Here is a 17,191-nt window from a genome sequence, read left to right on the forward strand (position 1 = left end):
TAAATTAATTTACTGTTCAAAATAAATAAAATAAGTATTTTAATCTGAAGAACACGCTAGAGACATCATATTAAATATTGTTAGCAGATTTACATTTAATTAAATAAAAAATATACTAACTAATTAAATAAAAAATATACTAAACATCAAAATAGAAAAATTAAACCGCCAAATTTCTAACTATCTCTAATGGATTTTGTGAGATTTAGAATTTTTATATTTGCATCTTTTAATATATTTTTTTCTAAAAATAGAGTTTATTATTTTTAAATTAATAAAAACTAGTCACTTACTCGGGCATTTCACGTACGACTATTATTATTATTTTAATTATAAAATTAAGTTGATAGATATAATTTAATAAATTTTTTAAAATTTAATATTAATTTATAAAATTCTAAAGAATAATAACAAACTAACTACTTTTAAATATCCTTGATTTTTTTAAAATTTTATTAATGCAATAATATAAAAGTTATTTTAAAATTACTTATTAATTAATATTGATATTTATAAATTAATACAATAATATAATTGATATTACTATTTTTTAAAAATTTAAAATTTATTATGTAATTAAAAATTAATTTATTATTGAATATAATGTTAAAATATAATTTAAGATGTTATGTACTATTATTAAAATTATTATCTGATCACAAAACTAATTTATTAGTTAATATAATATTAAAATTAATATATTATTTCTTAGAATAGGATTAGTATTATTATATGATTAAGAAAATATTTATTAGTCAATATAATTAGTATATAATATTAAAATATAATTAGTATACTATTTTTTAGAATTACAATCAGTATTTAATTAGGAATGTTATTTATGGATTAATAAATTAATAAAAAAACTATAAAATTACAAATAAGTTTAAATTCTATGTGTAAAAAATAAGTACACATGTTAACATAAAAATTTTATGTGTCAAAAATTAAGCATACATATCAAAATAATTTTAGGTCTTAAATATTACGTTGGATTAGCTAGTTGGTGAGGCAATAGCTTACCAAGGCGATGATCAGTAGCTTGTCCTAGAGGATGATCAACCACACTAGGACTGAGACATAGCCCAAACTCCTATGGGAGGCAACAGTGAGGAATTTTTCGCAATGGGCGAAAGTCTGACGAAGCAATGCCGCGTGGAGGTAGAAGGCCTACAGGTAGTGAACTTCTTTTCCTAGAGAAGAAACAATGACGGTATATGGGGAATAAGCATCGGCTAACTCTGTGCCAGCAATCGCGGAAATACAGAGGATGCAACTGTTATTCAGAATGATTGGGTGTAAGGCATCTGTAAGTGGCTTTTTAAGTCTGTTATCAAATCCTAGGGCTCAACCCTGGATAGGCGGTAGAAAATGCCAAGCTAAAGTACAGTAGGGGGCATAAGGAATTTCCGAAAGAGCGGTGAAATGTGTAGAAATCGGAAAGAACACAAACATTGAAATCACTATATATATATATATATTTGTTTATTGAGATAAGATTTTTTAAAATGTGTCACTATTTTGATATATAATATTTTTATTTTTTACATATAAAATTTAAATTTATATATAATTTTATATTTTATATTATAATTTATTGAATTATAAGTTAAATGCCTAATTAAAGAATCATTCTAGTCCTAGAATAACATTTAATTGTATTTTTAGTATTATATTAAATAGTAAACTAATCTTTTAATTAGATAATAATTTCTAGTTATAGAAAAATAGAATACTAAATTTATTTTTAATATTATATTTACTGATAAATTAGTTTTTTAAGTATATAATAATTTTTAATTCTAAAAATAGTAATATCAATTATATTTGTAGTATTAATATATACAAATATTAAAAATATATCAATAAATATTCTAAAACAAATTTCACTGTATTATACTAATAAGTTTTAATATATTAATCTTTTAGGCAAGATACTTTAAATATTAATGTATAATTAGTTCTAAAATATTAAGAATAATTATAAAATATTGAAATCCTATTACATAATAATATTTTTAAAAATAATACTAAATTAATATTTTAAAGGTATTTCTTAAAAAACTGGTATTTTAAAATTTCATTAATGTGGATAAATGATTACCATACAATACATGGATAAATAATTTATTTTATTATAATTTTAAGCATATGGTTAAATTTATTTTATTAAATTAATTAAAAGATAACATATGGGTATTCACATCTTACTAAATTAAGTAAGAAACATCGTATTAAAGATGAGACATCATATTAAGTATTTATAACATGTTCACACTTAATTAAATAAAAAATAATTTAGACAGTAAAAACGAACAAAGACAAAAACTAAATCACCAATGTAATTTTCTCTAAAAAACTTTCAGCTTTAGAATTTGTCAATTCTTTTAAAAAAAGTTCTTTATTTTTAAATTATTAGAAATGGGTACCGAATAACTATTTTATATTCTTTTATTTAATTTATTACGAAAAGTATATTTGATATATTCTAAATTATATAGAAATAATTTTTTCAGATCAAACAATAATATATTTATAATCTGTTAAGTGTAAATATATTTAGTATTTTATCTAGATTTAATACATATATATATATATATATATATATATATATATATATTATGAAATAAAACTCTTTTAATATGTGGCACTATTTTGATATATAGTATTTTTATTTTTTACATTTGAGATTCAAATCTATGTATAATTTTTACTATTAATTTATTGATTAATAAATTAGATATATAATTAAATAATGATTTTAATTCTAAAAAAATAATATTTTAATATTATATTAACTATCAAATTATTTTTTAATTAAATAATAATTCTAATTCTAGAAAATAATATTTTAAATTATATCTCTAATATTATATTAATTCATAAATTAATTTTTTAAAATATGTAATAAATTTAATGCTAAAGATAGTAATATTAATCATATTTGTAGCATTAATTTATATAATATTAAAAATAAGAATAAATATTTTTCCAATAGCTTTTTTATTATTACACTAATAAAATTTTAAAATATTAATTGTTTGAGAAAGATAATTAATTTATTGTTATTTCTAAAAATATTAAAATTTCTATTAAATTTTATCTATAAACTCAATTTATATTATTATTTATAATCAAATAATAATAATATAGCCATACGATGTGCGAATAAATAATTCAGATTTTTTATAATTTTATATACATGATTAAATTTATTTTATTCAATTAATTAGATGATAATATATGGATATTCATTTCTTAATAAATTAAGGTATTTTATTCAAATAAAAATTTCATGATTTAGAAAAGTAATTGTTAATTAATATTAAAATAATAATGCATAATCTATCATAAAAAGATAATAATCCAATTAGAAACTGAGAAACAAAATAAAAATACACTTTAAAAGTTTGAGTACTGAACTAATAATATAGAAACCGGCCTTAGCATTTTAGTATATCACCCAAAATAGTATATCTGAATAAAAGAATGCAAACATCATAAAGTAAAATGCTTAATTATTAGAAAAAAATTTAAAGTTTACACTTTTTTAAGTTTTTAGTTACTGTTTTCAATTTTTTATAAAATCTTTGTAAATTTTAATATTTTGTTTTAAAATAACTCTCAAGTGACCAACACAATAATTTGAGTCCTACATAGCAATTAAGCAAAAAGAATTACTCAATATATTTTATGTTAATCATAAATGATTATCAAAACTCACTATTTTTAATAGCATATTTATTTCTTATAAATAAATAAAATATTTTATCTATTTATATAAATTATTATATTAATAATATTATAATATAATTAAAATATTAAATAATATATTATTTTTTAATAAAATATTGCTGCTAATCCTAAAAAGTAGTATATAAGTAAATAATTAATAAATTAGTAATTAAAAAATCCTTATAAAACCTAAAATAGTATTCTTAGGCATTTCTTATTTTTTTCATTATAAATTTATTTATCGGAAATCTTTTTAGGCGCCTCATCGATGATATTATGATGTTTGTAGCTTAAATCATATGTTATCTTATGAAGACCACATTAAAAAGCTACAAATGGTCTAATGGTGTAGCAAATATTATTAAAAAAATATTTATCATTAGTGTTGTTTTAGAAAAAAATATTATATTGTTAAAATAAAATAATTGATTCAACATAAAAACTTTGTCCTCCATTATTAATAATTACTGTATATTTGAAAAGACAAAAAGATGGTATATCTACCATTGACTTAGGGCAATTTTGTGAAGTGCCTTCACTTTCTAGATTTATTATTCTAGTGAATCACTTTTTCTATTTTTATTATATATCACTGCTTTACTAAGTTATGAAAAAAATAATAGAAATAAAAGACTCTTGTGAGACAATGTTTCTAGTCTTTATCCTAAATTTTGCTGCACCTCAGCACTAAATCAAGCATAAAGTTTGCAAATTAACACCTCAATGGCATCATTAAAAACCCACTTAAACAATTCAAACTCCTATTCATCTCTTGTAGCTCCTTATTATTATTATTATTATTATTATTTTGCCTTCAATTTTTGCTACTTCAGCATTAATCTTTTCAGTCTTTGCTTTCAGCAGAACATTTTTCCGTTATAGCTCACTTGTGTGACCATTTTCCACCTCATTGTTTACTTTATTGTCTGTCCTCTTTAAATTGTCATTTAGACACCTTAACTTATTTAAAACCAATACTATCATCTCTTTCACCTAATCATCAAGTGATTCAAACATCATACATCTTTCAATTTTTACATAAAAGTTTCTTGCCTTAATAAGAATAACGGTGCATACCTCCATATAAAAACAACCTTAAAATTTACGTCATGAATTATTAATGATTCTTGATATTATAATTTTATTGGTCTCTTACAGTTATAAAAACTTGCTTCACTTTCAGATAAACAAACTCAGTTATTGACTTGCGAAGATAATAGCAATGCGTCGCACATTTTCTAATAATCGAGTGAAAGCTTGTGGAAATCGATTTTAATAATATCAAATCTCAGCTACAAACATTGTAGTCTAAGGTCTTCATTTATATACTTTTTAATAACTTAGTAAAATAGTCGTCTAGGGATGCTGGATTTTGTGGGAAAAAAAAATAACACACATATACGCTACATCATCAATGACGCATGCTTGATAAAGCATAGGTGTATATAACAGAAATAAAAAAGGTAATGCACCATTACAATTTATTTAAAAGGTGAGAGTACATTTATAAAATTGGCTAAAGTTGATGGTAGATAGAATCTTTTTGCCTCTGAATTATTCTAATATTTCTATTGGTATATTAAATCTAGAGAAAATTAAACTATTATAAATAATAGTACAAAATTAAAAATTTGTGATATTCTTTTATAATTAAGTGAAGGAGAATTTAAGATTATATCGAATTTTTAATCAGGGTATTAATTATAAAAACTTATTCATAGCATTGTTAAAATCAAAAGTTGTAATTAGATCACAATATGCACTAAGCATTATGTACTTTTTTGTTTTCAATTAAGCCCCGAAGTGTTTTGTTTGATCTTCTTTCGAATGCATATCCCCACTTTCATTAATAGCCCAAAATCTGTACAATCATAGGTTTAATTCCTTCATCTTTTCTCACTATAATCAACCATAAATGGCTTGCCTATTGTTGAAAGTCATATATAGACCAGGTAAAAGACAAATGGGTAATAGGGTAGTTGTTGCTAGAGTGGAGCAGCATTAGATAATTGATAGAAGAGTTTTCTGATATTATGTGGTATTGTATTTAAGTAAAATAGAGGGAGTGAGTGAGTGATTGACAAACATTCTTTAAGAAGAACCATCTTATACATACCTACCTTGCCCATAATACACAAACATTGGAAAATTAATGGGTACTTCTTCCCATGACAACCATATATGCCTTGTGTTCTTATACATTAGGTGTACTTTCCCTTCACGTCTTTAACTAAACTTCCCCTTGTGAGGCACAGAATTAATAAATATAGTAATGGGTTTTATAAAGTAAAATCTCAATAAAACCATCTCTAATTACTTAATCTATTATTATTATTATATTGTTCTTCACAACTGAAATAAAAAAACCATATTAAAATTGCATAAAATACTACTTCTTAAGTATAAATTATCATTCTTTCAAGAAAAAAATATAAATTATCATGAACTTAACCTCAGAAAAAACAAACCATAATGAAATTTATATTGGCTAACAGGTTTTATTTTTATAGGATGAAAATGAATTATTTGTAAATATTTAGTCTCAACAGGATTAGTAGTTTGCTTCTAATTTTTAAACGAATGTGCATAACAAAATATCGAGATATTGTTCTAGCAAAAAAAATACATTAATTAGGTGACTTATATATAATTTCGACTTTCTCAAGAAAAGAAAAGAAAAGCAAGTTGTGTGGTCATCTTTGACCCTAAGAGGGCGTGACTTGAAATAGAGTAACACGAATAAGGGCAACCGAAAATCATGGCAGAAAACATGGAATCCTAAGTCTAATGAGAGTCGAATGAAAAAGACATCAAATCTTGAATTTCGCTTGGATTCAAGATTCATTGATAATGAAATGTCCGAGTAATTAATTTAAGGTACATTAATATTCAAAATGGAAAATTTTGATTATGAAACGTTGAAGTTCTCCTTTTTTTTTTTTTTTTTTTTTCCAGGAAAAAGATTAAAGATGCAAATTCAAAATAAAAAAGTTTGATTGCTCTTGGCTCTCGGCGCATTGCATATCCAACTATTAGACGAATGACACACACTTTAAATATATTTATTTAAATAATAAAGAAGGATCGACTTTTTAAATTATATAACTAGTTTATACGTGTCATTTATTCAGTGTAACTTAAAAAAATTAAATTACATGCATGCAGACTAACTGAAGGTTTGAATTGGCTTTAACTCATCAGTTCGTGATTTATTTAATGAACTATGGACCTATTTGTTCACATATATTACAATTTATAGTCCAACAATTTAAAGGCAATTCATAATTCTTATTCAGTGTAATTTTACAGACAGTTTGAATTTTAAAAAGTTTAACTCAAATTGAAAAAATAATCTAAATATATAATCATTTAAAAATATTACACTTTATTTTCATAAATTTATATTCATTATAAATTAATTACAATCTCAAATCGTTGAACCTAAATTTTGCTCTCATTCTTTAGAAGAAAAGTTAGTAGAATGAATGATTTCAAATATTTATGTATTTACTATTAATTTGAAAGGTTTAAGCTTGTCAGGTATAGCTGTTGTAAGGCACTCTTCTAATTAAAACATTAAATGTTATTTATTTACAATTAGACATTACTTAAGTTAATTACGACCGTAACACTATTCATATATAACATCAATTCATAAAGCATAATGATCCACTAATAGGAAACACTAGAGCCAGAAAAGTGATGTCACTTTTAATCACATTCTACCCACTTCAGAATCAAATCGGACGAATGAAATTTTGTGCTAGAACTTACATGAATTGTTTTTATGATTTCAAAAAATAATTTAAGGAAAAATGCCAAACCATTTTAAATTTCCTATTTTTTTAATGCAGTTGGTTAAATAATGTCAGAGAGGAATGGGGTCAGCATCAACACCTTTGATGGTTTAGGAAAGGCTTCTTGAAGGTGCAATTTCATTTTCAAGGCACAAGCTATCTGCCAAGAGCATAACCAAACCCCTTTGTTTTCTGTTTCTCCCCTTTCGTATTAGTGACCAATCAATAGGAAAACTCGAATTTAAGATTTTATAACAATTTATTTAAAAAAATAATAATCGGGTCATTTTTTGACCCACCATCAAGTTATAATTAATTGAATTAAGAATATAAATTTGATATAATAGTAAAAATTTATGAATTACATTATCAAATATTTATGTACGTATATTTAAAATGAATATAAAGCGTATCAATAAGACCTTTATGGGTGACAAGACATTATTTTAAAAGTTTTAATACTGCTGCATACTCAAGTTTTGAATATGAAACTTTGATCAAATTAAAAGAAATTTTTACTTCTCATCTACACATTTCTGAATGCATTATAAATATTTTATTAAGTAAAAAATTAACAACATTTGACAAAAATGACCTTCTCTCTCATAACATGATTAGCGGAAAAGAAATAACCAATCGCTTTTTAGTAACAATAAATGAATATAAAAATTTAAATTTGAAACTTTATTAGAAAATAACAATAAGATTATTTAATTTTTTGACTAAAGAGTGATTTACAATTAATTAAACTAAAAATATAAATTTGACATGATAGTAAGCATCAAATAATTTTAAAGTGAAAGAAGGAGAATTATTATTAAGCAACAATTGACAAAAAATGCACCTCTCTCTCTCTCTCTCTCTCTCATGACAAGATTAGCGGCAAGACTACGATGATGCTTTTGTTTTGTCGGTAGGCCTTTCAAGATGGATATTTTTTAAATGCTTGTATTCTTTTGGATGGGATTATAATAATAATAGGCTTAGGCTATCAATTTAAAGTGAAGCAATTATATCATTGAAGGAAAGTTCCATCAAGATAGCTAGCGAGCTTGCTTGCTTGCTTTCTTGTCCTTGTTCAACTTATTTCATATCATAATTTCTTATCCGAATTTTGTCACTCTATATATACATATATATATGTTCCTACACCATGATTGATTGGACAAGTCTTAATTCCTTATTATTTGGTAAATATGACTTTAAATTATCAAATAAAGTACATATGACCTTCTTATAATTTATGTACTCCGTGACTTAACAATTATTAGAAATTAGTTGTTGGCTCGTATGTTTTTTTTTATTATTATTATTTTGATTAAAATAACACCGAAATGAGTTTATAGAAAAAATTTAATGAAAATTTTAGTATTTTATAATTATATGCCACATTGTATAAATAATAATTCCAAATATTTTTAGTTATATTTCTTGATAAAAATTTCTAATATTTTATGATTTTACTAATTGTAATAAATATAAAATTATTTTAAATATTTATTCTTAACATATTAATTATATATAGAATTAATACTAATAACATACTTAAAATGCTATTTCTTATGATTAGAAATTACTATACAATTAGAAAATTAATTTATTAGTTAATACACTGTAAGAATATAATTAAAATATTATTTTTAAGAATTAGCGTCATTTTTAACTAGGAAAATAACTTAATAGTTAAATATACAATTAGCATAAATATAATATATTAATATAATACTTGTGTATTAAAAATTAATACATATGTAAAACACTTTCCATAATTATTAAACTACTAAAAAACCAAGTCCTCATTTGAATTTTGATTATAAATAAAATGAATGAGTTTGCTCAGAAAATTACAATTTATAACTCAAAATGTATAACCATAAAACTATTGTTTATATAAATCTAGAATAGAAGTGATAGAGTAGAGCTACACTTATTGCCAAAATGGTCATTTAATAATTAATTTAAATACAGCTTTACGAGCATGAATCATCCGCTGTCATAAAGCTTTAACATAAAAAATAGCTTCAAAATTCTTTGAATTCATCTCATTCGTGAACATCTCTTATCGGATGGGAAAATCATCTTTTACAAGCGCGAAAAATTCTTCCTAGATGGAAAGAACTTGTAAAGGAATACAAAATAGTTATTTTAAGGTTCAACAATTTTATATTTCTACAAGAGAATATAAAAATTTGGCAAGTTGATATCTTTTCTTTACTCAATTTGCTAAAAGTTTATTGTTGATAAATTATGTTTGATTAAATTGTTTTTCAAACAGTCAGATGTATTATTGATTTGCTTTTTTGCACAATTAAGTTCATTTTTGAGAGATGTCATCCATGTCGAGAATAGAATTCAAAAGAATCAATTCCCTTGTAGTAATTTGAACTATATTCAGAAAGGGAAGCAAAGCTCTATTCTAATTTCCTTCAAAACTTGCATAGCACTTGGGAGGGAGTGGTCCATGAAGAATCAAAACCCTTTGGATCATGTGGTCCAATTGGTGAAGTAAAGAAGATGTTAACACAACAATGAGGCCTAATGAGCCTCCTTCAATAGAGTAGGAAAGAAAAGGCCTATTTGACATGTCATAATTTTTCTGAAAAACAGCCATTGGATGAATACAGAAGAGAATTTTTATTAGAAGATGCCAATCTCAAAAGCATCATAATTTATGGCAATTGACTTGTCTTTTTACTCTTTTTAGTTTCAGAGATTCTCTGGTCATTTCAATAATCATTGGTAGTCGGATCGAGGGCTACTCTCTTAAACAAAAACAATCAAAATGTATTTAGTTCATTTTTAACAAGAGGTTAAGAATATTAATGACATAAAGAAAAATTGAGGTCTTTTATAATTTTATCCTAGTCATCCCTTTATATAAAGGTGAAATTTTAAATTTAAAATCTTTACTTTGCAAGAGTAGATAATTTTACTATTTTAATTAAGTCTCAAATATACCGATCTTTGTTTGCGAAAATAAATTAGTAATTTAATATTTTTTATCGGATAAGGCTATACAAATAGTCTACCTTACGCACCTAATGAGATATATAATATTTATTAAATTATTTCTTGATATTTTAAAGTTAAGGAATAAGTTTTTAGAAAACATTACATGTCATATTAAATAAGTAAAAAATGGAATAAATATTGATAGGATATTTAATATTTTCTATTTTTTATTTTGAAAAGCACACATTTCATATCATATATCATAAAATAATTCAAAATGGTAGAACCAAAACCAATATTATGCAGTCTAAATAATGATATGAAGTTGAAAAAACCCTTTATGGCCAATATTAGGTTTACTTTATGGGTTTCAATTTCATAATTTACAGTTAAAACTAAGAAAAGAATCTCATAAGTTTTTGGAATTCAATAATTATTACCAAACCAAAACTGCTTAATCGTCCATTTCTGATTGTGGTGAATTTACGTGTTAAAATTACAAGTCTGAATGGTCCAAACGGTTTTAATTTCATGTTTCAACTTCCCAAGCCGTCATTTAATGTTTCCCAAATTCGATTACAAATTGAGTGTTGCATAATTTAAGTTTCTAATTAAATTCATTCCCTGCTCCATATTTTTTTAGGAAAATAAACGACCCAATCTGCCAGGATGAACCCTAAATTGACAATGTCCTCAATTCCAAAAGCCTCAAATTTTGCACTGGCAGACACAAAACAGGGTTCCAAGCCTGTCTCAAGTTGAACACAGAAATTTGCAACAATAGATTGGAAGACTAGCAAAGCCACCATCGTCATATTTCTATGCAAAAGCTCGACAACATCAATTGCATCTGGCACAGGTATACATAAGCAAACAAAATAAAAGGTACACCTGAAGAACTCAACATTTTCACATGTACATTTTCTTTTGAGTTCTCAGGTGGATTCAGGAAAACCCTTGTGCTCAAATCATTTTCCGCACTAATTTTGTAGCTAATTTCAGCATCCTTTGAACTTAAATACAAGGACTGCTACCATAGGCAATACAACTTGCCTGGTCAGAAGCAAAAACAAAAAGAAATACCAAATCTCCAGGTTTCTGACAGAGTAGTTGAGGATGGCATCATCAGTGTTCCCATTTAACCCTATATGTTAAGAAGGACAAAAAAAGGAGTCAATAAATGGAATTAGAATTTCACAGTTCAAGTTAATCAAATATATTTATAACAAGTTCCATAGAATATTATAATATTAAGAAAATAAATGGCTAAATACATATTTATGTCTCTAAGCTTGTATGGATCAGTCATTTTAACACTTTAACTTTCAATTTAACCTAACAGAAAACCTGAATTTTACTTTTTTTAATATTTAAACATTTTTAACTTTCAATTTAACCTAACATACACCTCAATTTTTTTTTTTTTGTTATACTTGAACACTTTTGTACAATAAATATGGACGTATTGAATGAAGACATATGGAAAAGAGTGTTAAATTATCATAAAAAAACAAGTTCAGGTGTCTGTTAAGTTAAATTGAATATTAGATTGTTAAACTGACTAAATGGTTGAACTTCAGGGGTATAAATATGCATTTGGCCAAAATAAATTAATAATTAGCCCTTGTATTATTTCGAATAACTACAGAATTAACAGGATATCGATGCCTCAGACCAAACCTTCAGCAAAAGCAACCTCAAATTAGTTCCTAAAACTTAATATTTAACACTAACATCATTATAGTGTTTACTCATACATGCCATTTTTAGCTTTGGTTCCCAAGATGCAGTTGCATCCCTAGCATGCCAGGTTAGACTTTTGTTCTACATCTAGAGTGGAGCATCTGGTTGGTTTGGTTAAAACCGAACCAAACCAGTAACAATAAATAAACCGAATTTCCTATAAATGTAAACCGAACCCAATGGTACAGGAGACTAGACCATATTGAACTGAACCAAATAAACCAAATCTTCCATAAATAAAAAGCCAAAGCAAACCAAACCGAACCAAACAAAACTGAACATAAAAAATCTACTTTAATATTTACAATAATATTAAAATATTTTTATTAAGAAATATGAAAATTTCATTTCAGTTTGGTTCCACCGATTTAATTTGCTTGAAACCAAATCAAATCAAATTAACAATCTAAAAAGATTAAATTGAGCCAAAATAAATTTGTATAAAAACCAAATCAAAACAGCAACAAATCAGTTGGTTCAATTTGGTTTCTGGTCCCAGTTTGGTTTTGCTCACCCCTAATTGCAGAGCATCACCAAATGTTCCATCATATTATAGCAAAGTAGCAAAGAATTTTTGGCACTTAAGAAATCAAGTAAAATATCAAAGCAATACCTGTCTCCTTCGGCTTTGCAAAATGTACCATGATCGGGCCATCACATAGCATGGCAGAAGCAAGCCGGCAAATCGAAGAGAAACCTGAAGCTAATGTTAAACATCCTCATTTAGTATCATATGAAGAGACTCAAGTTAAATGTTACTATAGTCAACTTCTTTATGCAACATAGAGTAAACAGTGACTGCTAATGTGTATTTGCAACATATAATATCAGCAATCGAGATTATTACATTATAGAGTGACGACTCTTGTACCATTCCGGCATCTCTTGTAGCCAGTAAAGCTTGAGATAGAAGCAAAAGTACCAACAACTGTACATATCACCAAAGTACTTTTAAATTCCAAAGAAAATTAACTATTTGCTCAAGAGGAATGCTTCATAGTAGCTGCTTACAATTAGAGCAACAGAACGAAGACAAGCAATGGTGCTGGTATTAGCAACAGCATATTCCTCGTACTCTGCTTGGAGTAACTGACGCTCAGCAGCTGCTAGAGCTAGCAGATGAGAATCACGCAGATCAATGTGTTGGCCCCATGCTTGCCTGATTAGAAAATGGTGGTGAACAGAAAAATTATAACAGCTTCAAGTCCTATGCACACAGTACAGCTTCAGAAATACTTAGCGAAAAAAGCAAAACTAGAAGTCTTTCACAGCAAAGTATGACCAAAGCCTGGGCCAGAGTAGTACAAGTGGACTGAACTACATCCTTTCAGTCTCTAGTTCCATGTTAGTGTAAATCCTGAAATATCGTCGTTTAATTATCCATGTATATAGAGATCTTAATATCTATCTTCTACATTTGTTATATGCAACTTCTGTTGCTGGTTGATTCATTCAGATGTCCATGCAGTTCTCAATGCAAATGATAATCAATTTCAAACTATAGATTCAAATCAACATTAATTGTGGTTAGTTGAGAGCACAGGGAGGGAATAGCAAGGCTATTGATCATTAATTCATTTCCTGTGTACTTTGACACCAGTAACAAAATGTGGTCAAGCCTGGAAAGAGAGATTAAAGGCATGTGCATCACCATTCTTCTTTGACTAAGCTAATCTTTATTTCTAATATCATTACTGAAGAAAAACTGAAATGTAATATCCTCTTTACAAAAAACAGAGGAAAAAGTAAGCCATGTAGTTAATCAAAGTGGGTCCCACTAGTCAATCAAACTTCAAAGTCCTTGACAACAGGTTTATCCCAATTAACATGCCATGTGACAACACTAAGCAAAGCCACTCACCCTTAACCTCTAATGCCTTAACCAAAAGCATCAGTAGTATCAATCCAACTAAAATTGAAAAATAGAAGTATTGACCAAAATTTAAAATGCACATGCAACTGAGAATATATTTTTAAGCATTTTCTTTATCAATCAGCAAGACAGAAACCTAATGTACTCCTAGACTTGCAATTAGCTCATGCATCAATCAAATTCAACACCTTACTACTGTTTTGCATTGTAAGACCAATTTGAAGTGAGCTTGTAACATCCCCATCTGCTTCTAGAGGCATGGGATTTACAACTTCTCATGTGAGTCATATTCAACAAAGTATCTAAGAAGTGAGTTTAGCTTACTAAAAACATTTTAGGAGAAAACAAAGAACTTATTTACTTTTATTTTAGGGTGGCAGTCACAGAGTTGTTCTTTACAAGGGCCTTTTTTCTCTCTGTTAGATAAGAATTGTACAATCTTTTTCACCACATACAGGTTTTCAACTATTGTATAAGAAGATCAGAACACATATGTACACACAAAAACAAACACTTCTACAGTTGTATATATATATATATGTATCCTTACATTCTGACAAAGATTCAAAGAATCCATTAGTTACCTGATTTCAATTGCCATAACGTCAGGACTACTGCGGGCTGGTGGAACAGAATAATTTGGGGAGAAGACCTGCCAAACAGAAAGCATAGACATTGTATGCACAAATGACATATGTTTCCACCCTTAGGTGCAAAGTATATGTAAGAGTGAATGAGTAGAATAAATCCTTACCTGGTTGCAGATTTCACAGGTGATATCACCTTTCTTGTTGCACCATCTCTGTATGCACTTCCTATGAGCAAACTACAAAGAAGGACTGATAAAACATCAGCATAAAATTTATAGGTTCTACCATGAAAGTTATCTACTATTAATTGAAAATCAAGAAGGAAAATTTGTCTCTACAACCACAATGGTTAGCTTGGGTTTCTAGACTTGTATGCAGTACTTGGCAGCATGTATTATAAAGGCTATAAAAAAGAGTTATTCATGTTCAACCATAGAAGTTTGAGCTGGAATGAAGCAAATAGAGTAAGAACGATAAAAGATTTAGAACCAAACCAATGTCTAGAAATATTGTACATACTTGACAAAGTTTCAACATTTAAGATCGAATAATATTGTCCATTCTTACTATATGCATGCCAAATGAGAATCAGATACAGATCTTCAAACATGAAACAGTTTGTTCCTTCACTACAAGTTGGTGTCAAAAAGGGCTAAAATGCAAATTGGTATTGGCATCTACATGATGAGAAGGACAACATTTGATGTTCAATCCAACCAAAGGATTCAACAAGGAGAAAAAGTTATGTGGTCAAGAAATCAATCAAGATAAAGTATGCAATTTGAAAGGAAACAACATAACTGTATGCATCCACAGGCCACAACCCAATCTGAAATAGGATTTAAACAATAAAGTTCATTTTCCATTTTAGAATTCCCATATTCAAGCTACTGAAGTACGTGGCCATCAGCCAATTCTTATATAAGGAATGAAGAAGATCTAACTGCAAAATACATTGAATTTTTACTTGTAGACTGAGAAGTGCAAGGGATAAGATGGGGAGTTTTGGTGTATAAGGGAGGCTAGGGAGAGAATTTTCCGGATACCAATATTTGCAGCTTTAACGGTAGTGGAGAATTAATTAATAAGAACAACTGACAGTGCAATTGTATCACCTAGTTGAAGGAACTTGTATCATTTCTTGCCCACTTTTATAAATCGATTTATAAAGACCCCAAAATTTTTATTGCCACTAAATTTTTCCTCAGTTTTCTTGTCGACCAACCACCGGATAGAAAATCACACTAGCACATGTAAGACAACACATACAAAGAGTCAAAATAATCAACTAAGAGAGAGTGTCATTAAATGCACGCACCCACTTTCACCTAAATGTCCCAGGCAGAACAATATACTAACAGCAGTAGCAGTGACAGTAGGACAGTGCTAGTTATTATATTGTATATATATAAGTTACGAAACAAACTCTCAAACACCCAAAAAAAAAAAAAATCTTTAACTCAAACCTATTGATCATGTATCTAAAATCCCATAAAGGTGAAGACCTTGCTAATGTGTCATTAAAAATACAAAGTGACAAAGAAAAGCTTCCCTTCTTACTTTAATGAACTTGGTCATGTGAACCAAACATTGAATTAAAAACCAAAGAGAGGGAGAAAGAGTCCAAAATGTTATACCAATAAAACAAATTGAAGAATCAACCGAAAGCAGAAAAACCCACATCCCAACCAAACACATAGAAAAAAATGATCTCACACCCGCACCCCAAACAAAAACGACAAAATTTATTTTCAACACAGGAAAAAAAATAAAAAGGATTTTCACTCAAAACCCATAAAAAAACTATAAGAAAATTCAAATACCCACAAGCATAAAACCAACAAAGAAAGATTAAAAGTTTCAAAAATTAAAAATTAAAACCCAGAAAAGTGAAGACCTTGAGGGTGCCATTGCAAGCACAAGGAGCTTCCATTGAATGAACATCATCTTCTTCTTGACAAATCCTGCATTCCACCATTTCTTTCACTTTCTTTATTAAAGGAGAAGAAGAAGAACAACCTTCTCCCCCTCCTCCTCCATTACTATTTTTAAAACAAATGGCACTCTCATTTGAAGATTCAAGATTGTGCCTTTCAGTTTCTCCTCCATTGTTGACTGACTCAAAGCAAGCTGATGCTATGAGTAATCTATCTACACACACCACAAAATCATCCACCATCTCTCTCTCTCTCTAATGTTTATTTCTGTGTGTTTGTAGATATTATATTTACATATACAGTTTCTCTCTCAAGTTCTCTGTTGCTTTTTGTTTCTCTCTCTGGAGAAGTGGAGAACAACAGAAGAGAAGGAGAGATAGTGAGTGGACAAGGCTTTAAAAAGACAAAAAAAAAGTTTTGTAATGGCGGAATTTACGAAATGGACCTGTTTTGGATTTTCTTTTTCTTTAGTTTTCGTGGTCGAAATTGCCCCTGCAGCCAGAGTTCTATTTACGATTGTGTCTGTCTGACTCAGGGAGGGTTACAGCGATATCTAAGGGAACT

General features: G+C 27.4%; 1 protein-coding gene across 2 annotated transcripts; it reads right to left on the reverse strand.

Annotated features, from left to right (window-relative positions):
• Positions 1 to 11,242: 11,242 nt before the first annotated feature.
• Positions 11,243 to 17,018, reverse strand: LOC8269786. Of its 2 annotated transcripts, none has more exons than XM_015726242.3 (7): positions 16,588 to 17,018; positions 14,855 to 14,926; positions 14,685 to 14,752; positions 13,239 to 13,386; positions 13,075 to 13,155; positions 12,841 to 12,924; positions 11,243 to 11,628 (listed from the first exon to the last, which is right to left on the reverse strand). In XM_015726242.3, exons 1-7 carry the CDS (start codon positions 16,867 to 16,869, stop codon positions 11,623 to 11,625), a joined length of 741 nt encoding a protein of 246 aa, XP_015581728.1. In that variant the 5' UTR covers positions 16,870 to 17,018; the 3' UTR covers positions 11,243 to 11,622. The 2 variants fall into 2 exon arrangements, with proteins under 2 accessions (XP_015581728.1, XP_015581727.1); XM_015726241.3 differs by having other exon boundaries at positions 12,841 to 12,930.
• Positions 17,019 to 17,191: the final 173 nt, after the last annotated feature.

This window comes from Ricinus communis, chromosome 8, assembly GCF_019578655.1.
Source record: "Ricinus communis isolate WT05 ecotype wild-type chromosome 8, ASM1957865v1, whole genome shotgun sequence".
NCBI lineage: Eukaryota > Viridiplantae > Streptophyta > Magnoliopsida > Malpighiales > Euphorbiaceae > Ricinus > Ricinus communis.